The sequence below is a fragment of the Zalophus californianus genome, chromosome 2 (assembly GCF_009762305.2).
Source record: "Zalophus californianus isolate mZalCal1 chromosome 2, mZalCal1.pri.v2, whole genome shotgun sequence".
NCBI classification, from domain to species: domain Eukaryota; kingdom Metazoa; phylum Chordata; class Mammalia; order Carnivora; family Otariidae; genus Zalophus; species Zalophus californianus.
The window spans coordinates 133,508,028-133,530,846 of record NC_045596.1 but is presented as its reverse complement, the minus strand read 5'-3'; the positions used below and the strand labels follow the sequence as shown (position 1 = coordinate 133,530,846).

Below are 22,819 nucleotides of genomic sequence, written 5' to 3'. Positions count from 1 at the left end.
TTTTATGTGTCATCAGAAGTGCAGTTTTTTAAAATGTACAGAAATAAAAGTGTTCAAAGCAAATTTTATTTCCATTTCTTTGGGTTCATTATTTTAAAACTTTTACTGAAATATTTCAAGCATAAGAGTAAAATATTAGAGGATATATTCCCACCATGCAGATTTAATAAATGTTAGTATTTGGCTATACTTTCTTCGGATCTACATATGTTTGTAAATGTTAGATACATTTGAAACTTTTGTTACCTTTTTGATCCCATCCCTTCCTCTCTCCCAGAGGTAAACCATTGTCCTAGAAGTGGTGTATATTCTAGTTTATGTTCTTATATTTTTAATGCATATGTATGTTTTCAAAGCACTACAAAATACTGTTTTGTGTATGTGGTAGCTAGCTTCCAGAGGGCCACAATAGTCTGCCTCCTGGTATTCATGCCCTGTATAGTTTCACACATTGAAGAGTGCTGACTTGTATAACTACTAGGAGATTGAGGAAACGCAGTGTGTGATTTCTGAGGCCATACCTTTGTCCGTTTTTGTATTATGTTTTGTCTTTCCCTTATCAATTTGTAGGTATTACAGATTTGAATACTAAGTAATGATCTGTTATCTATGCTTCAACTATCTTTTGTAGTTTGTGATTTATCTTTATATTTGTGGAGTTTTGTGAAATAAATGGTTTTAATTTTAATGAAAATCTTACCAATTTTTCATAAAAGTGCTTTCTGGGTCTTTTGGAAATGTCATAAAGATACCCTCCTTTACATCGTTCCAAAAGTTAAATTTTTGTTTTTAATGTTTAGGTGTTTAATCCATCTGAATTTTGCTTATGGTGTGATTTTGGGATCTTGTTTATTTTTGTATGTGTATTGGTGTTCCTCCAAGTATCAGTATTTTCAAATGCTACCTCTGTTATTCAATTACCATATAAGTGCTTGGTTCTGAGCTCATTATTCTATTCTGATCTATTTGCTTAACCCTATGCTAAGATTCCCTATAACTTTTGTTATAACTTTATCATAAATACGATACGTACTACTTTGATTTTTGTGTGTGTGACTTCCTTCCCCAACCATGTATGTATTTTTTATGTTAGAAAAGAAAAACCATGTTAGTTTATTTCTTATTTTGTTGAATTGTGGTCAGCTGAGGTTAACCCCTGATTTTAGGCAGTGAGCTTTCTGTGGACACTAACTTTATTCCTCAGCACTAAAACTCATAGCTGCTAGTGTCGGGAGTCTGGTAGGCCCAGAGCTCAGCTCTGTTTAGTTTCTGTTGCCATGTGTGGCCCACAGAGAAGTTCATCTTATTTTTAAGAGTTGCTTTTTTAAAAAGCATTCCTTTTTATATTTCTTTGTGCTCTGCTTCATGGGAGGGGTTGGGAAGGCTTCAAAACATAAACATTTTCTTAAAGACTTAAATTTTTTTCTTAGTAGCTCATTACCAGCTCTATATGAACCTCAGAGGAAACCTTAGTATTTTGACTAATGTTATTAAAGCCTTAAGAGGCCAAAGTGAATATGATGAATTTTTTTTTTAAGATTTTATTTGTATATTTATTTGACAGAGCGAGAGAGAGCAAGAGCACAAGCAAGGGGAGCAGCAGAGGGAGAGGGAGAAACAGGCTCTCCGCTGAGCAGAGAGCCCAACAATGGGCTTGATCTCAGGACCCTGGGATCATGACCTGAGCTGAAGGCAGAAGCTTAACCAACTGAGCCACCCAGGTGCCCAATATGATGACATTTTTAATATTAAAAATAATGTTTAAAAACTTCTGAGTATGAAATATGTGTTAGGCACCATGCTAGGAGGTTTATAAGCATTATTTCATATTAGCTTTTTGAGGAAAGATATTATTCCTATCTACAGAAACAGAATAGGAAAAAGCCTGATATGAAATAATTTGCCTGTGGGTCCCTTACACCAAAATTAATATCCTTATCTATACCATACCTAGCTACCTAGCTCTTGGTTAGACCTATTAGTATTCAAGCTTACTTTGTGGACTCTCCCCAATCATGATGGTTTATTTTATGTGTCGACAGGGTCACAGGATAGCCAGATTTTTGGTCAAACATTATGGGTGTTCCTTTGAGGGTATTCTTGGATGAGATTAACATATTGGTAGGTTGAGTATAGCAGATCGCCCCTGGGAATGTGGGTGAGCTTCATTCAATCAGTTGAAGTCCTGAATAGAACAAAAGCCTGCTCCTCCCCTGAGTAATAGCATTCTACCTGATGGCCTTGGAAAAGTGGCTCAGCTTGCCTGATGACCTTTGAACTAGGACATTGGTTTTTCTTAGTTCTACAGTAGCTTCTGGCCTTTGGATTCGAACTGGGACATGAGTTCTACAGATTTTGGACTTGCCAGCCTTCATAATCATGTGGGACAATTTCTTATAAATCTCTTTATAAATATATAGATTCGGGGTGCCTGTGTGGCTCAGTCATTAAGCGTCTGCCTTCGGCTCAGGTCATGATCCCAGGGTCCTGGGATCGAGCCCCGCATTGGGCTCCCTGCTCCGCGGGAAGCCTGCTTCTCCCTCTCCCACTCCCCCTGCTTGTGCTCCCTCTCTCGCTGTGTCTCTCTCTGTCAAATAAATAAATAAAATCTTTTATATATATATATAATATAGATTCTGTTTCTCTGGAGAATTCTAACACACTATTTAAAAATGGAACTTACACGTTTGTCCAGTCATCCATCATAGAATACTTGTGCTAATAACTGTATTATATTCAATTTTCTTCCCTTAGATTAATTTGAGAGCTCTAAATACTTGAGCAAATTACAACTGGAGGTATAGAAACTTGTTAGAAGGTTATTGCAAATATAGTGATGAGACATGATGGTGGCCCAAACTAAGGTATTCGGAATTGGAATAAAGAGACGTAGATAGATTCAAGAGCTGTTTATTAGATAGAATAATTAGATAATAGAATAATTCGATAATAAATTAGATAGGTGAGTTTGATATGGTGGATAAAGGAGAAGGAAGAGCCAAAGGATGACTCAAAGATTTCTAGGTTGGGCTGTTGTTACTATTCACCAAGATAGGGTCTTGAAGAGACTCAGGTGTTGGGGTCAGAGTCCATAATAATGACATTAAAAAGCCAGTGAGATACCCAAGTGTTAATGTCTAGGGGTAGTTGTATGCATAAGTGACTAATTTAGGAAAGAGAATAAGCTAAAGACAAAAATGTGGGAATCATCAGTATATACATAGTAATTGAAACCATAGGTTTCAACAGTAGGTAAGACTGCTACTCCATAGATAAGAAAAAGATTTAAAACAGTAAAGGAGGCTTCTAGTGAAAGATTTTCTCTTTAAAAGAGGAGTACATTAGTAAAAATTAAATACATTTTTGAAGTATCAATTCACTAATTACTTTATTAAGCAGTGAAATGCATGGACCTCACTATTCTGGCTGCATATATCCCTTTCCCATTTATTGTTTTCCTTCAACTTTATCAGTGTCTAAATTGCTAAAAGGCAGTAAATAAGTAATTGCTTTGTGAGAGATTATGTACTAGCCTGGTGTATTAGGAGCCCTTAAACTAAAAATAGAAAGAAAAGAAAGAAAGAAGATGAAAGAAAAGAAAGGAAGGAAGGAAGGAAGGAAGAAAGAAAGAAGAAAGAAAGGAAAGAAAGAAGGAAAAGGAAAGAAAAAAGAAAGAAAGAAAGAAAAGAGGAAGGAAGAAAAGTTGAGGTCTTTCTGATTTATTTTTTAATTTTAAAACACTTTGGTTTAACTTAGAGGATCACTCTGACCTAGAGCATGGTCCATGAGTTTTGGACCACAGTTTTTTTTGTAAGAGAGAAAACTATGACTTGTATCTGTATTAATTTAGTGCTTCTATCGCACCTTTCACTGCAGTTAGTAGGAACTAGTTATATAGTATGCTAGTAAATTACTTATCAAATTAAATTAAATGGAAGTTATTCTGTTTGGGGAGGTGGAAGGATGGAAGAAATGAGTAGACTGAATAGACAAACCAAATTGCTTCTAGAAAATTATTTGAAAATATTTTAATTGCTAAAAATAGTTTCAGATGTATATTTTGTAAATTCACTGCATTCTAAGACCCTTAAACATAGGTTACAATCATAATTTTTGTAGGATTACATATTATCTAGTCTTCATGATTATTGCTTTTTTCTTTTAAAATTTTTTTTTAGAGAGAGAGAGCACGTGGGGGTAGAGAGAGGGGAAGAGTGTGAGAGAGAATCTTAAGCTGATCCCATTCCCAGCAGGGAGCCCCATGTGGGCTCCACCTGGGGCTGGATCTCAGGACCCTGAGATCATAACCCTGAGATCATGACCTGAGCTGAAATCAAGAGTCGGACACTTAACTGACTGAGCCACCCAGGTGTCCCTGCTTTTTTCTTTTTCAGAAATTCTTTACTAGAAAAATATATTTCGGGGTGCCTGGGTGGCTCAGTCGGTTGAGCATCTGACTCTTGGTTTCCGCTTAGGTCGCAGTCTCAGGGTTGAGCCCCAGGTAGGGCTTCACACTCAGCCTGGAGTCTTGTCCCTCTCTCTCCCTGCCATGCCATGCCCCTCACCCCCATTTGCTAGCAAGCGTTCATGCTCGCACTCTCTCTCCCTCAAATAAATGAAATCTTTAAAAAAATATTTTTCTATTCTATTACTTATTAGTAATAAGACTTCTTAAGAATAATAAGTAATCCTCAAATAATCTTATAAGAGAATTTAAATATGCTTTCATTTTTGTAGGCTTTAAAAAATTATGTAGTCTGAGTAGTTAGAGAATTTATATTTTTTTTAAAGATTTTATCCATTTATCAGAGAAAGAGAGACAGAGGCAGGCAGAGGGAGAAGCAGACTCCCCGCTCAGCAAGGAGCCCGATGCAGGACTTGATCCCAGGACCCCGGGATCACGACCTGAGCTGAAGGCAGACGCCCAACCGACTGAGCCACCCAGGCGTCCCTTGACTATATTTTTTTAAAGATTTATTTATTTATTTTAGAGAGCGTGAGATAGAAACCATGGGGGAGTGAGGAGGAGAGGGAGATAAAGTCCAAACAACTCCAAGCTGAGCGCAGAGCCTGAGGTGGGGCTCGATCTCATAACCCTGAGATCACAACCTGAGCTGAAACCAAGAGTCAGATGCCCAACTGACTGAACAACCCAGGTGCCTTGAGAATTGAATATTATAAGAAGAACTATAGCTTTCTATTCTGATTTTTTGATGAAAGCATAACCATATTCCTCAGGTAGAAAATTTACTGGTATTATTCCAAGTAAGAACGGAAAGGACTCAAAGCAATCCATATTTTTAATAGAATTAAATTGTAGGCAATTTACTTTCAAAAGAAATCTATACAATTATATATTCAATAAATATATTTTTGATTCCAGTATTTTCATGTTTCAAACATTTTTGGTGTATTTAAAAGTACCTGAAAACATTTTATTCCTATTTAAAGATTTCAAATTATGAAACCAAAAAATTCCAATAGCTCAGAGACCAGAAGAATAACTAGCCAAAAAGTTAATCTCTTATGAACTGGCTGGCCATGCAAAAGGCAGGTAAATCCATCTCTTGATGACAACTACTTCCTCTTTGAAGTAAAACATGTACATGCAGATCTTTCCTTCCTTAACTTCTTGAATCAGTTCATTCTAGCTCTTCTTTCTTTTCCCTCTTGCCTGCTTTATTGAGATCTAACTCAAATTCATCCACCTAACATGTACAATTCAATGGCTTTTAGCGTATTCACACAGTTGTTTATCCATCACCACAATCAATTTGAGAACCTTTTTTCTGCCCAAGAAAATACCCTGTACTTTTTAGGCAGCATCCTCCCAACCCAATCACCCTCAGTAATCTCTAATTTACTTTCTGTCTCTATGAATTTGCTTCTTCTAGATATTTCATGTAAGTGGAATCATACAGTATTTGTCCTTTTGTGTCTGGCTGATTTCATACTCATCATGTTGTAGATGATGTGTCAGAACTTCATTCTTTCTTATAAATGGTTGAATAATATTCCATTGTATGTATATACCACACTTTGTTTATCCGTTTATTAGTTGATGGGCACTTGTGTTGTTTCCAACTTTTGGTTACTGTAAATAACTAACACAATGAGCATTTGCATACAAGTACCTGTTTGAATCCTGTTTTGTATTCTTTTGGGTTTATACCCAGGGGTGAAATTGCTGGATCACATGGTAATTCAATGATAAGCTTTTGAGGAACCACCAAACTGTTCTCTATTGCAGCTGCAACATTTACATTCCAACGAGCAATGCAGAAGGGTTTCAATCTCCACGTCCTTGTCAATACTTTTCTTCTTTTTTCTTTTGTTGTTTTAATTACAGCCTTTCTAGTACGTGTGATCTATCTCATTGTGGTTTTAGTTTTCATTTTTCTAATGATTACTGATGTTGAGCAACTTTTCAAGTACTTATTGGCCATTTGTCTATCTTTTTTGTGGAAATGTCTTTTTATGTCCTTTGCCCACTTTTAAATCGGGTTGTTTATCTTGAGTTGTAGGAGTTCTTTATATATTATGGGTATTAACTCCTTCTCAGATATAGGATTTGCAAATATTTCCTTCCATTCTGCAGATTGTCTTTTTACTTTTTTTTTTAAAGATTTTATTTTTAACTAATCTCTATACCCATTGTGGGGCTTGGACTTACAACCCCAAGATCAAGAGTCACACATTCCACCTACTGAGCCAGTCAGGCACCCTACCCTGTCTTTTTACTTTTTTGATAACATTCTCTGGTGCATAAACTTTAATTTAGGTCAAGTCCAATTTATCAGTTTTCCCCTTTTTTTTACTTACGATTTTGTTGTCACATCTAAGGATCCATTGCTAAATCCAAGGTCTTGAAGATTTACCCAAATGTTTTCTTCTAAGAGTTTTATGTCTTATATTTAGGTTGTTTAATTTTGAGTTAATTTTTTGTATATGGTATAAGGTAGGGGTCCAACCTCAATCCTTTGCATGTGAATATCCAATTGGCCCAGCATCATTTATTGAAAAGACAGTTCTTTCTTCCTTTGATTGTCTTGGTATCTTTGTTGAAAATCAATTGACTGTAAATGTGAGGATGCATAGAGAAGTGCTATTTTGAGTTTATATCAGAACATCTTTTTTCAGAGTAATATTATGTATTACCTCTCAAGCATACAGGGACTTCAAGAGAGGTAAGATGAATTCTTAAAACAAAATATCTATTTTGCCAACAATCAGACATTTTTTCATTCCTCATTTTTCATTATATTGAGTATTCCAAAACCTTAAACCTTTATTTACAAGTGTCCATGATTATTGTTTTGCTGATATGCATGACAGACAAAGCTCTACCTTAAACTAAGAACTGCAAATGGCCTTTGTATATTCTGTTGCAGCTACACATAATTTGACATTGCAAATTGAAAACGTTCTATGCTGTGCACTTCCAGAAATTTACTGCAGTGCTACGTGCATAATGGGTACTCAATAAATGTGTGGTAAAAGAATGAATAAATCTTTCTGAAGTAGATTTCTCTTAATTTCTTATGCAAAATATGTACTAATATATACACATTATCGATATAATTTATTTCCCTTTGTACGGGCCCCCATCACTTTGATTTTTCAAAAATAACCTCATGTCCTTGTAATAGCTTTATCTTAGCCATTATAAATTATTAATTTTGTGGCATTCATTTTATACTAATAAATCCATCGTGAAGCATCCCACAATATTCTCTGCATAGCAATGGGTTTCAGAGTCAGTTATGAATAGGAATTGAGTCTAGTTGATTGAGAAATTAGTGACAATTCACAGGGGTCTGTGAAAAGAGCTGGCTTTATTAACTCAGATGGTATCTCTTGCAGTGGCCACATTTCTACCCAGATGAATGATGGAGCATATGTTTTCTGACTTCCTTTGCTGTCAATAGATCTTCTTTGTCTGTAGTTATACCAAAACTGATGGATCATTTCTTTGAATGGTCTTGTGGTCAGAGTATACAGAATTGGGTTCAAAGCACTGTTGATAGGCAGAATAAAGATCACTACCCAAGAGGTTATGGTACCTAGAAGAGAAAAATGCAGTAGCTTTAGTGTTCAGGGATGTTTACAAGGTACAGAAACCGCTTTCCCTTGTTTCTCCCCCAGCCCCCTTTTGAGTCTCAATTTTTTCCCTTTGATGTCACATAATTAAATACCAAGTCTAATGTGTTTCCAGGATGTCTTTCCAGGGTGCCAGTGTTTGAGGGGAGTGCTGGTGCTGCAAAAAAACGGGGTTCTTTGCTAAGTAGCTTTTCTTGAATACACCCATAAAAGTATTCCATTAGGTAGAAACATTTTCCACCAAGTGATTGCATATCATTGTGATATGATTCCATTTTAGGAAAAGCAGTATCATTTAGCATTCAAATTATACCTTTTCCAATATTTTAATTGCTGGATAGTACATATAGTGTTTCTCAAAATATATAGATAGAGTTCTGCTATTTCTTTGGTTTTAAAAATAGGTATGCATTTTTAGACTTTTGACTAGATATTTATTTCAGTAAAAACATTGCTGGCTAAACTTATCTTAAAAATCACTATAGTACATAGGTAACTACCAAAAACTCAGATTTGTTATTATAATTTAATTGATGCTATTTTCCCTCTTTGTTGTTTATAAAATGTAAGATACTATTACCACCAATCACAGGATAAAACAAAATTAAAATTGTATGTTTATAACTTTTAAAAATGTGAATATATACTGCACTATCCTTATAATTAACAGCATTTTGCACATTTTTTGTTGTGATAAAATATACATAACATAAAATTTACCATTTTAATCATTTTTAAGTGTGCCATTCAGTGGTAATAAGTATATTCATAGTGTTGTGCAACCATCACCACCATCCATCTCCAGAACTTTTTCATCTTCCCCAATGGAAACTACATATCTATTAAACAATAACTCTTCATTCCCTTCTCCTCCCAACCCCTGACAACACATTCACAAACTTTCTGTCTCTATGAATTTGACTACTCTAGTTACCTCATACAGTGGAATCATACAATATTTTCCCTTTGTGACTGGCTTATTTCACTTAACATGATGTCTTTAAGGTCCATTCATGTCATACCATGTTTCAGAATTTCCTCCCTTTATAAAGCTGAGTAATAAACCATTTTGTGTGTATAACACACTTCGTTTATCCATGCATCCACTGATGGACACTTGGGTTATTTCCAGCGTTTGGCTCCCGTGAATAATGCTGCTATGAACATGGGTGTACCAATGTCTGTGTGAGTTCTTGCTTTTAATTCCTTTAATTCCCAGAATTAGAATTGTTGGGTCATATAGTATTTCTAGGTTTAATTTTTTGAGGAACCACCACGCTGTTTTCTATAGCAGCTCCTTACCAGTGATGCATAAGAGCTACAATTTCTCCAAATCCTCACCAGTTTGTGTTATTTTCTGTGTTTTTGATAGTAGCTATCCTAATGAGTGTGATGTACATTATTTTTAAATACCAAGAATGCATTCTTCAATCATCTCTCACACTCTGGGGTAATGTTCTCTAAATTGCTATGTAACCTGGGAAGAAAAATGTCTTATGTTCCCAAAAACAATGAAGTAAAAAAAAGAAAAAAAATGAAGTAAATATTCGACAATCATTTTTACCTGTTTGGTCATCTTAAGCATGGCATTATCAGAATTACAGAACACAGAGTGTTATTTATTTGAGTCGTTACTTTGTTCCAATAATAATTGTGTTTTAGGCATTTACGGAAATAACTGAACAGTTTCCTCCCAGTAAACTTTTGATTGATGAACAGAGCCTGAAGTACATATAACTCTGACTTACAATTCTTAAAATGAGTTGGTGTTAAGGATCTTAATTTTCTTTCTTAGAGGAACACTGCAGAGACAGACTTATTAATTTTTTACAGAAAGAAAAAAAACGTTGTACCTGGTATTTCTACCTGAAGCAATGAAAGAAATTTCAGTACAAAAATGGGTATCCAGCATAATGCATCAGTAAATACAATAAAGAAAAACCGTTTGGCAAGGATCATCTCTTTTTTAACTTGATTCCGTATTTCAGTTGCTGTTATGGCACTTTGATGAACGCTGTAAAACATGCTTCCATAGGAAAAGACTATGATGATAAATGCCGCCAAGTTAACACCTGTTTAGAATGTAAAGATTATTATTGATGTGTATTAGCATCCTTTCAAAACAAACACACATACTCTTAGCTGTTTGAACATGAATATGTTTTTTTGTTCTTCATAAGAATTACTAAGGTACACAAAAATAATGAATTTTTTAAAAGTTTGAAGTAATGTTGAACTAATGAGGAATAAAGGAATTTTAATTTAAAAATGGCATATTAAAATGAGATTATAGTGATTCAATGACTATCCTGGGTCTTTTAAATTAATCTTTATAATTTTTTTAAATCATTCAATTAGTTTAAGTTATACTTTGAGAATATATATATATATATTTTTTTTTTTTCTTTACCCTCCCCCGGAGAATATTTTTTACAAGAGAAAAACACTTTTATGTCTATTTTCAAGGCAAAGACTTGTGTGGCTATTTTGAATTTTTTCATATTATAAGTGCAAAGGGTTAAAATATGTTTTATTTAGTATTATTAGGGTGACTGCACAAGATACAAGTATTTACTGTTTTGTCTTTTATTAAGGAGCATGTTGGAATTTATATGATAAAGTGGTCATTCAGGGCAAAAAATCCCTTTAGGGATATTCTGACAGAATCCATCCCAATGTCAGTGAGAAAAACTGGTTAGAAGATCTGAAATAAAAATTTATAAACATTAGAAGAAATAATGAGACTGACATTATGATTTATTCTAGTCATTAAATAAAAGGACTTATAATCCAGAGTTTCTCACCAAGAAAAATTGTCACTGAATAAATCTGGGCTCCAGTACTTCCGGTATCTTCTGAATGAAGAGGGAAACACACTCCATTGGTGCCATAGTAGTTTTTGAAAAATTCCTTATTGGTCAATGGAATGAGAGCCACTATAAACCCAGCAATCCAAATAAGAATCAGAACTGTAATTGTTCTGCATTTTCTAGGTCTTAAAAACCTAAAAGGATAGACAATGCAGATATATTTTTCCAGTGTCAGAAATGTTAGAAGTAACACTGATACTTCAGTGGACAGAATGGCCAAAGATCCCACAAGCTGACAGTGAATACTCTCCATCCACAGCTGCGCATGCTTGTTGTATTCTCCACGAAACTTTAGGTCAAAGGCTCCAATCAGAAACAGATATATTCCCATTAGGCAATCAGCACCTATAGGATCAGTAGATGTTGCAAATTTAGAGAAATAAATAGGTATAATGGAATTAACAATAAGCGGTATTATTTTTAGTATTAGCGAAAAATGCCTAATTTACTTCCATCTTGGGAGGAGGTACTTTTTATTCTAACAGTTCATTTATGGGTAAGGACCTCTTCAGCAACTCTCTTCAAAAACCACTCTTGGGCGCCTGGGTGGCTCAGTTGGTTAAGCGACTGCCTTCGGCTCAGGTCATGATCCTGGAGTCCCGGGATCGAGTCCCGCATCGGGCTCCCTGCTCGGCGGGGAGTCTGCTTCTCCCTCTGACCCTCCTCCCTCTCATGCTCTCTATCTCTCATTGTCTCTGTCTCAAATAAATGAATAAAATCTTAAAAAAAAAAAAACCACTCTTATAGCACCCTCTATAGCTAATTATGTAATCATTTCCTCTGTTTTTTAAAATTTTCAAGTCTGTGTGAGCAGGGATTTTGTCTGTTTTGTTTTCCATTCTGGTCTCATCACCTAGAGGTGTTGTTGAGTAAATGGATAAAATGCAATTATGTTGAGGGGCGCCTGAGTAGCTCAGTCGGTTAGGTGTCTGCCTTTGGCTCAGGTCATGATCCCAAGGTCCTGGGATTGAGTCCAGAGTCAGGCTCCCTGCTCAGTGGGGAGTCTGCTTCTCCCTCTGCCTGCCACTCCTCCTGCTTGTGCTCACTCTCTCTCTCAAATAAATAAATAAAATCTTTAAAAAAATGCAATTATGTTGAGCATTCGATTAGGGACCAATATAAGGATGTTATTATTTGGATCACCTCTTCTGCTGAAATATGCTCCTAGCTTAACAAACTAAGGATATTATCCAAAATCCTAGAGGAAATAATTCAGAAGTTGTTGTGATAGACTAATGACTATGAATTTTGGGGTCTATACTTTAGAAGATATGAATAATTAAGAAGAGCTCTATAGGGGTACCTGGGTGGCTCAGTCAGTTAACATCTGCCTTCAGTTCAGGTCATGATCCCTGGGTCATGAGATAGAGCCCCACATGGGGCTCCCTGTTCACCGGGGAACCTGCTTCTCCCTCTCCTCTACCACTCCCCCTGCTTGTATTCTCTTGCTCTCTCTCTCATATAAATAAATAAAACCTTAAAAAAAAAAAAGTGCTCTATAGTCAGTACAATTTTGAAGGGCTTGAGTTATTTACCCAGAGCTGGTCTAAGCAAACCTGTTCTCTCTGATTCTCTCTTCTCATTTTTACATCTTTCTCTGTCTCTTTTTAGGCTCCCCCATCCCCCAAATCAGTTAATGTGATGCACTATTTGGTGATTTTGCTTTTTAAGCAAACATTTCATATCAGAGAGTAGGTGAGATTTTTTGACTACACAGGCATTCTACACAAGGTTTCTGAAATCACTTCACTGTATAAATCATAAAGCTGTCCCTAATCCTTAAAACACTGAAGTTATATTCTAGCCTTCACCAGAGAAATTGAGCATACTCAAAATTTTGTAATTAACAATACAAAGTAGTAACCAATTTCTGACTTCTATTTCTTAGGTAGCTTGCAATGAATAAAACAAACATTAAACTTTGAATGAGGGGGGGAAGAAATGGACAGCACACATAAAGCAAAACATCATGTAAATTGATACTCGCTGGAGAAAGTATGGATACATTGTAGGCCACTTGACCCACACTATGAACAGCCTGAGCGACCACTGGTTTCTTGCTTATTTTCCTTTGTAGTCCTTATTTAACACAGTACTCTGCAGTCACATTTCAAAAACTTTAAAAAATTTAATACTATGTAAAAACATTTTCTTATTCAAATATTTCAAATTATGAATGGAAGAGATTTTAGTAGCGCAGAAACCAGAAAAACAGCTATCAGTTAAGTCAATATCTATAATCCATACATGCAAACAAAAAAGTAAATACAATTCTGAGTGTAAAAATGTGACCGTGAAAAGTTGCCATTTTATTCATAGTAGAAGAGTTTATATGCTTTAACAAAACATGCCCTCAGAGAAGAAAACTAACGAACGAGATATTCTTTATGAGACAAAACTAATAAACAAGAGCTTCATTAATCTGTGTAAGGTAATTGAATTTTCCTGTTTAAAATACTTAGTTTCCTTCTCACCAAAGTTATTTTATTTTCATTACAGTGAATGTGAAAACAACATATAAGCAAAAAGGAGAAAAATGTAAAATCTTGTAATTCTACCACTCTGTTTACTTATTTTCTAATACCAGTGCTTTTATGTATTTCAAAACTATAATTCTTCTTCAATCAGGAAATACTCACAGCAGAGAGAAATGATTGACATGGCATGTAGCTTGTTCTCAGACCTGATATAAGGTCTCATACAAATGACAAAGATGTTTCCAAAGCATGTAACTGCAGATACAACCCAGACAAACACTCTCTGAATAATGTTTGCCAAGAGGTTTTCTAGAGATGAGATCCCATCAGTGTTTGGTTTACAGCTGCGAACATGGGGTGCATACCCACAGTACTGGAATTTCTTAAAATATCTGATGCACAAAGAGAAAGTTAAATAAGATTTTAAATTTAATTCAGTGCCACTATACATTCATATTTCTTTTCTACATTTTCTCAGTAGAAAGAAAATGTCTTAATATGAGCCTCACGTCATGTAAAACATTAAGGATACTAAAGGTTTACATTTTAATTCTTGTGAACTTGATTTCACTGCAAAAGAATATGTGGGTCAGAGCAGCAAATAGGCATCATGAATATACAAGTGTGCGACATGCCTCAAAACATAAATAAACCATTAGCATGGGATCAAGAGAATTAATCCATCTAAAGGAACTTTTATTGGATTTTTAGTGTTTACGTAGCTCCTATTTTTGCTTCAACTAATCTTTTCAGCCCTCAGGGGAAGAGGAAGCCAAATGTTTTCTCCTCTGGCTTCCGAGGCTTTTCTACTATAGAAGTTATTATGTGAGCTGTACCTGCCTGTTCACATGCTTATCTCTCGACCAGATTTTGGTATGTAATAAGGTGTCAATAAATATTTGTTCAGTTAATTTTTTCATCAATAGAGAGACCTCTCGTGTTGATGAGGACACTACCCAGATAATCAGTAATGACTACTGTGTTACCAGCAACACCAACACCATTTATTGAGCATCTTCTAGGTATCAGGAATCAACTCTCAAATCACCTCCATGAGCTAGTTATTAGCATCACCATAGGAGGAGATGAATCTTCAGTGGAGGCAAATTATGTGCTATGAAATTTTCTAATAAATGTAGAAATTGATTGAAGTTCAGATTAGATCTATTTGCCTCTAACGCTATGTACTCTGGCAAAAATTATAAATCATTACAGTTTAGAGAGTTGGAGTAATACAAGATAAAAGCTTGACAATTACAATTACAGTATATTGTCCTGTTTTTAACTCTTGCTGCCTGAATCCTTTAGATCTGATATGGTTTCTGCCCAGTTCAAGTCTGTTCCTTGAGTTGTTTCTTGGGTTTTATGAGGTATACCATTTTCTCCCAATAAACTCCGTTTGGCTTACATTAGTCCGAGTGTTATATGTTGTGTGCAATTAAAGAAACTTTTATAAGCATCTCTCTGAAGAGTTATGGAAAACAAAAGAAATGTCCTGCGTTAGACTTAAAATATAAGCAAAATTATAGAGTGGTGTTGGCTGACATGACACTTTCTAAATTGTTGAGACTTAATTACTCTGGCACGGAGATCATTCTAACCTCTGCTATAAGACTGCATTCAATTAAAGAAAAATGTTTCCAAAGCATGGAATCAATGGTACCATAATACACACTGTTTGAATGAAAGATTTTTCAAAGCTTGCTATTTTATCCATACACACTTGTTCCAATCATGTCCTGACATTGGCGGCAATTTTTACTGAGGAGGATTTCTCCATACTTTCCTCATTTACAGCAATTATTTACTTACAGTTATTTAGTGTTGTTTATATAAGTTCCTATTTCTTCATCTGGTAACACTTAGACCATGTGTGCGAATTACTAGCTCATCAGACAAATATCACTATGTATGAATGTTATCAGAGCTAAGGAGAACTTATAAGACTGAGTGTGTTCTCTCCACACTCATGTTCTCTGACATTTAAAAAATCACCTTTGATTCTACCAAACCATGGAACACTAAAAATCATCCCATCCAATAGCAACACTTTAAGAATAATATTGTTTAGGCAAATGAGTCGGCAGAAAGTCTGATAGATTGGATGCATTGGGTATGGATGTATTAGCACAGTGCACATGGAAACATAAAAGATTGAAATCAAGGTGAAAAACAAGAAAAACATCTGCTTACATGTGAGAGAGATTCATTAGAGGTCTAAACATCCTTTGTTGGATATTTGAAATTTCAATTCCTTCTAGGCTGCTAAAAATATCAAATTAATTATCAAAATAACATATATTACAAGGGTGTAATAAAACGAGTTTTTGTGAAAGACAGTTTAATAAAATGCTGTCAGTTAACACCGATTGTGAACCAAACATTAATACTCAGCCTGCCCTATGCACTTACTTCCCCAACTCCTTTTTGATTCTGACATTTTTACACAAATATCTCCTCCATTTGAATTTTTTTGATCCTTATAAATCATAACACATGCTTTGTGCATAGTAACTATTCAATAAGGGTTTGTGGAATAAATGAACACACATTATCTTTTAGATAATATTACAATAGCAGAGAGGTTTGACATTTTTCTAATAATTTTTAAATAATATATTTTTTTCTAATAAGATGCCATTTTACTGAGAGAACATTTAAATTAAATGAACTGAAGCTTATATTTTAAAGGCAATTCTTAGACCATAACAGATTTGTGTGTGTGTGTGTGTGTGTGTGTGTGTGTGTGTGTGTGTGTGTGGTGTGTGTGGTGTAAGTACTGATTTATATAATCTAGAATATTGCATCTTTGGGATAACAAGGGCTATAATAAAATCCTAGATACCAGTGTTAATGGAGAAATGAATATGCAGAGTTGCCTTCGGAAGATCAAAGCAAACAATCTAATATAAGCTCCTGGTGATTACAGAAAAATGTAAAATCATTAACTGATTTTTAGTTTATAAATATGTAAGATAAAACTTCTTGTTCATAGTCTAGTGAGCACTCATATGGTTTCGTGGTGTTTAACGCGTATCCCAGGAATAAAGTTTCTGATTTGAAAGAGTGTACAAATTTTATTTTATAAAATTTATTAGCTATTAGTATATAAATAACAATTTCATCATAAAACTATCCCCATAGGTATATACTTACAGAGACTTGAGTTTGACAAGATAATCAAATTGATCTGCTTGAATTTTCTGGATTGGGTTATGGGAAAGATTCCTGTTTTTTAAAAAAAGGCAGCAACAGGTCATTTCTAGAAACTGCTTAAGTAAAGAGAAAGTGTTATCTGTTGACCAGATTACTTTTAAACATTAACAAAAAAAGTGTAGTAACAGCACTTGCCTTACAGAGTTCATCAAATATTTAAACGAATTAATGGAGATAAAACACCTAGAATTGCGCCTGGCTCTTAATTAACACTATGATTTTGTTAGTGAGAGGGAGCGAAGACAACGTAAGAATGAAAGTGGACTTGTCAAGAAATGGCTTTCACCATAGAATTAGTAGGGTGCTCTGCAAGAAACCACACATACTTCACCTTTTGCCTAGGATCTCATTTAGTTAAATGGAAAACAATCTCATTTTGTCAAAATTTGAACTGATGGAATCATCCTGAATATTTTTTACAATAAATCTTATGCCAAAGAGTGACATTTGTGCTAATGATTTGTGAGGCATGAAATGAAAAGTAAAAGGCTACAGCTGGGAACAAAGAGATAGAGACCAGAGTTATAGTGCAGCTCAATTTCGATAGAAAAAAAATTTCAGAATCTTTGTAAAAAAAACCAAAAACCTTGAGACAAAAATCATTGATTAAAGGGAGCTTCTCAGGGCAAATTCTCTTAGAGAAATTTATTCTAGGTCAGATCGTTAGTTAAGTGGGGAAGCTTCTGGGAGGCAGTGATTGTAGAAAGAGAGGAAGAATGACAATGAAAATTGAGTTGTATAAAGAAATAAAGTGGACTCAACAGTCTAGGACTAGAAAGAAACTATCTGAACACAATACCGGCCATATATGAAAAGCCCACAGCTAACATCATCCTCAATGGTGAAAGGCTGAAAGCTTTTCCTACAAAATCAGTAATCAGACCAGGATGACCACTTTTGCTTCTATTCAACATAGTATTGGAAGTCTGGCCAGAGTAATTAGGCAAGGAAAAAAAAAAAGCATTCAAATTTGAAAGGGAGAAGTAAAATTATCTCTGTTCACATATGACATGATACTGTATGTAGAAAACCCTAAAGATTTCACACATATACACAGAATTGTTAGAACTTATAACTAAATGTAGCAAAGTTGCCAAATACAAAACCACTACACAAAAACTGAATGTGTTTTTATACGCTAACAATGAACAATCCAAAACGAAAATGCAAAAGGTAATTCAATTTACAATAGCATCAACAGAATCAAATATTTAGGAATAAACTTAACCAAGGAAGTGAAAGACTTGTGTTTGAAAATAAAATGTTGCCAAAAGAAATTTAAAAAGACACCACTAAAAGGAAAGACACTGTATGTTTATGGATTAGAAGACTTAATGTTGTCAAGATGTCAAACTCCCTCGGGCGCCTGGGTGGTGCACTCGGTTAAGCATCCAGCTCTTGGTTTTGGCTCAGGTCTTGATCTCAGGGTTGTGATCTTGAGCTCCTGGGATTGAGCCCGTGTCTGGCTCCACACTGAGTGCAGAGTCTGCTTAAGATTCTCTCTCTCCCTCCCTCCACTCCCGTGCTCTCTCTCTAAAATAAATAAATACATGTTAAAAAAAAAGATGTCAATACTCCCCAAAATGACCCATTGATTCAGTGCAATCTCTGTCACAATCCTAATACTTCTGGCATAGAGAGAAAAATCCATTCTGAAATTTGCATGGAATCTCACAGGAGCTTGAATAGCTAAAGTCATTTTGAAAAAGAACAGAGCTGGAGGCTTAACACTTCCTAATTTCAAAACTTATTACAAAGCTACAGTAATCAGAACCGGGTAGTACTGTTACAAAGACAAGTATATAGACCAATGGAATAGGATAGACAGCAAAGGAATAAACCCTTGTATATATGGTGTCAAGACTGTTCAGTGGGGGAAAGGACAGTCTTTTCAACAAATAGAGCTGGGAAAACCAGACTGCTATCCACATACAAAAGAATGAACTTAGAACTTACCTTACATCATGTATAAAATTAACACAAAGTGGATCAAAGACCTAAATATAAAACTATAAAACTCTTAGGAAAAAAAACATAGGGGAAAAGCTTCAGGTCACTGGATTAAGCAATGATTTCTTGTATACAACACCATAAGCATAGGCAATGACAACAAAATAGAAAAATTTGACTACATGTAAATTAAAAAATTTTGTATGTCAAAGGAGACTATCAACAGTGTAAGGGCAATTTACTGAATAGAAGAAAATACTTGCAAATCATATATCTGAAAAGGATTTAATATCTAAAATATATAAAGAATTCCTACAATTCAACAACAGAAATCAACCCAATTAAAAAGATGGGCAAAAGACTTGAATAGACACTTCTCCAAAGAAGATATATGGCCAATAAGCCCATGAAAAGATGTTCAATATCATTAACCATTAGGGAAATGCAAATCAAAACCACAATGACATTTCACATCCATTAGGATGAATATAACCCCCCAAGATAGAAAAGAACAAGTGTTGTTGAAGATGTAGAGAAATTGGAACACCCGTGCACTGCTAGTAGAATGTGAAATGGTGTGGAAATCAGTGTGCTGTTTCCTCAAAAAGTTAACATGGAATTACCGTATGATCCAGCAATTTTACTTCTGGGGCTATATACTGAAAAGGATTCAAAGAAAGGTCTCAAACAGATATTTGTACACCCATGTTCAGAGCAGCATTACTAACAATAGCTAAAAGGTGGAAGGAACCCAAGTGTCCATTAATGGATGAATGGATAAACACAATGTGACATATATATATATGTATATTTACATATATACGTCACTATATATAGTGAATTACTATTTAGAATAATATTATGAATTAATGCTATTATTCAGAATAATATCCAGAAATTCTGACACATGCTACAAAACGTATGCACCTTGAAGACATTATGCTAAGTGAAATAAGCCAGTCACAAAAGGTCAACTATTGAATGATTCCATCTATATGGGGTACCTAGCATAGTCAAATTAATAAAAACAGAACAGAGATGCTGGTCAGGGGAGGTGATGAGGAGATATTGTTTAATAGGTATGGAGGTTCAGTTTGGGAGGATGAAAAAGTTCTGGAGATGGATGGTGGAGATGGTTGTACAACATGAATGTACTTAATATCACTGAACTGTACATTTAAAATGGTTAAAATGCTAAATTTTGTGTTATGTATGTTATTACAGTTTAAAAGATAAAAGACATTAAAACAAACAAAGAAGTGAAACGACAAAATTAGTATCGGTCTTACAATTGTGAGAGCTCCTTCAGATCCTTAAATACTTGCGGTGGAAGATTTTCAATCTTATTACTTCCTAAATCCCTGGGGAAATAATTGCAACCATGTCATATCAGTTTCTTAAGACTTTATTCATTGTTCTGTAATTTGTTAGGAAATGATTATACAACTTTTTAACAGTGCTGTTAGTTACATTAATTACCAGAAGTCTAAAAGTTTTAGAAAAGCGAGTGTAATGGGAAAATATAAAAATAATTTATCCCATTTCATCACTTCTTCAGAGACAAATGCTTGCTGATATTTTTTTATTTTCTAATTTAATTAATGTATGTGTTGTGCCTCTTTTCCCCTTCCCTTCATTCCTTTCTTCCTTTTACATTAGAGTAGGAATATGATTTGGAGCCTTAATTTTTGCACAGTTCAAACCCAAGTTGTTCAAGGGTCGACTGTAGTGGCTAGCCCAAACTTTAGCAAAATCCAGTTGAGAAAATTAATAGTAAAACATAAAAAAATTGTCTGAAGGACATGTACTTCATCCATTGCCCAACATATATTTTATTCTGATAATCAGCTACTATGTGCTCGGGCCATAAAGCTTTGGTTTATAGGAGCGCTGTTTTAATGCCCTTTGGAACTGGGTCACTGATCTTAAAAAAAGGACAGTATAGACAGTTGATTTAACTTATGTGTCTCTTCCATTATTATAGGTTGGGATGTTATCCAAGGATGTCTAATTTCTTTGTGGATCCAAGATTATCTTTTATTTCCAGAATTAGCAAAGTATGTCTTTTTATCTTATAGTCTCTGAATCCTAACTCTTTAAGAAACTTAAAAACAAATGCACTGTTCCTCTCTAGCAGTGGGACAGAGTGATGTAGGATGTATTTTATTTATTAAATTTACCCTGACTTTATTATTTCTTTGTAGCTATGTTTCCTTTATCTCATTTTCCTCAAATAGTTATTGTATATATGTATATATATTTTTAATGTGTATTTTTGTAAGCTATATAGAGTTCATTTATGGCTCAAAGTACATACAAATAATGCTAGGAAAAGAGATAAATATTTCTCAAATGTATAAAAGCATATATGTGTAACAAGTTTGAACTAAAACCATACAAACAAAAGTCTTATCAAACTTACAATTCATCTAGCTTCTGGAGAGGTGCAAAAGTATTTTGATTTAGGTGATTAATTTTGTTTTTCCTCATTACCCTGAAAGTGAAAAGAAAAATATGTTGTGGCTCCTTGAGGTAAGAGATAAATGAGTTTTTGGAGGGAAGATTAACAACCGGAAAAAAAAAATTATATATAGTGCATTTTCACATCATGTATTTTTGGTATGGTTACTTACCCAGTCTAATTTTAGTTTTAAATTTCTCAAGTCTTTCAATGATGATAAAAATAAAATATTATTCAAATTTTTAAGTGAGGTAGGGAAGAACTCTGCAAGGGAAATAGTGAAAATGTGAATTCTTGAGAATACAGACTGAATTTCATGCACCGCAGAGCACCGAGAACTGGATTAGAGTCGCCTCTTCTTCAGTCCGCCTACTGCGTCTCTAACAGAATACCCCGCGCGCACGCGCCCAGTAGCACTCATACGCATCTGCTAGGTGATGCGACTTGGGGTGGAGTTGCCTAAGGATGTCTAATCTAAACTGGACCAATTCAGAAGATCTCTAGTTTGGGATGTTGAACCAGACTGTATGTAATTACTTTTTTTTTTTTTTTTAAGATTCATTTATTTGACAGAGCAAGAGCGCACAAGCCGGCTCCCAGCTGAGCAGGGAGCCCCCACTCTGGGCTCAATCCCAGGACCCTGAGATCATGCCCTGAGCCGAAGACAGATGCTTAACGGACTGAGCCACCCAGTTGCCCCACAGACTGTATGTATTTCTTGACCAGTACATTTCTGCACTGATCTCATGTATTATGAGCCAGCATAAAGGAGTAACTCATGGAAAAGTGTTAAAATCCCGTGGCCTGGGTGGCTCAGGCCATTAAGCGCCTGTCTTCGGCTCAGGTCATGATCCCAGGGCTCTGGGATCGAGCCCTATATGGAGTTATTTGCCCAGCGGGGAGCCGTCTTCTCCCTGTACCTGCAGTTCCCCTGCTTGTGCTCTCTTTCTCTCTGACAAGTAAATAAATAAGATCTTTTTAAAAAAGTCTTAAAATGTTTCCAATTCTTTAAATGTGTGATATTCTCAAAGGCTGGCCTTGTTCCATCTTGAAGTATTTATTTTCTCTCAGCTCTCCAAACCATTACCACCTCCTGCCAGTATCCCTAGACCAGAAAAGCACAAGCCCCTGCCAAGAGGGAACTCAAAAATGATTTCCTCATACAGAGGCTTCTTTAAGAACAAATAAAAGTAGAACAGCAAAGAAGTTGCAAGTTTTGGTCGATGTCCTTCAGGTGCAGTTTGGTTTCTTTTGGGCAGTTAGTAGGAACTGTTTTGCATGACTGATATAAAGCATCCCGCACCTGAAGACTGCTGAGCTCACTGTGCAAGAGTTCAAACATCTTAGTGGCTTGAACCCATTGGAATGGGGGATGCATATTGGAGGAAAATTTTTGTTGTATCAGCAATAGCTCTTGCATTGCCTGTACACAGAGGTCCTAGTATTATGTTTCTAGTATGGATTTCAAGATGGGTTCTGGGATGTTTCCAGAAGGATTCTAGTATAGTGGTTTTCAAAGTTTTCCCCTGGTAACTGCTCTTAAAAACATTGGGACATAGCATACACCCACAGAACCCAAGACTCAAGAAACAGTACATTTAATTATCTGAACTGCATTCTGATACTTCTATTCAATTCAATTAAACTTTGTTTCATTAAAAAAGCAAGTCGGAAGACACCATATTGCTTTCATCACCCACTTGTGACTTTCAACCCACAGTTTGGAAAGCACTGTTCTAAAAGAA

At 35.2% G+C, this 22,819-nt stretch overlaps 1 protein-coding gene across 1 annotated transcript in view; it reads right to left on the bottom strand.

The window, feature by feature from the left end:
* Positions 1–7,717: 7,717 nt before the first annotated feature.
* Positions 7,718–22,819, bottom strand: part of RXFP1 (relaxin family peptide receptor 1) — a 60,269-nt gene continuing 45,167 nt past the window's right edge. The window contains exons 11-18 of the mRNA XM_027599133.1: positions 21,036–21,107; positions 19,903–19,974; positions 16,604–16,675; positions 15,641–15,712; positions 13,610–13,839; positions 10,905–11,315; positions 9,954–10,172; positions 7,718–8,063 (exon numbers count right to left, since the gene is read on the bottom strand). Coding sequence (XP_027454934.1) covers positions 7,762–8,063; positions 9,954–10,172; positions 10,905–11,315; positions 13,610–13,839; positions 15,641–15,712; positions 16,604–16,675; positions 19,903–19,974; positions 21,036–21,107 — 1,450 coding nt within the window. The 3' untranslated portion in view covers positions 7,718–7,761. The remainder of the gene's footprint in view (positions 8,064–9,953; positions 10,173–10,904; positions 11,316–13,609; positions 13,840–15,640; positions 15,713–16,603; positions 16,676–19,902; positions 19,975–21,035; positions 21,108–22,819) is intronic.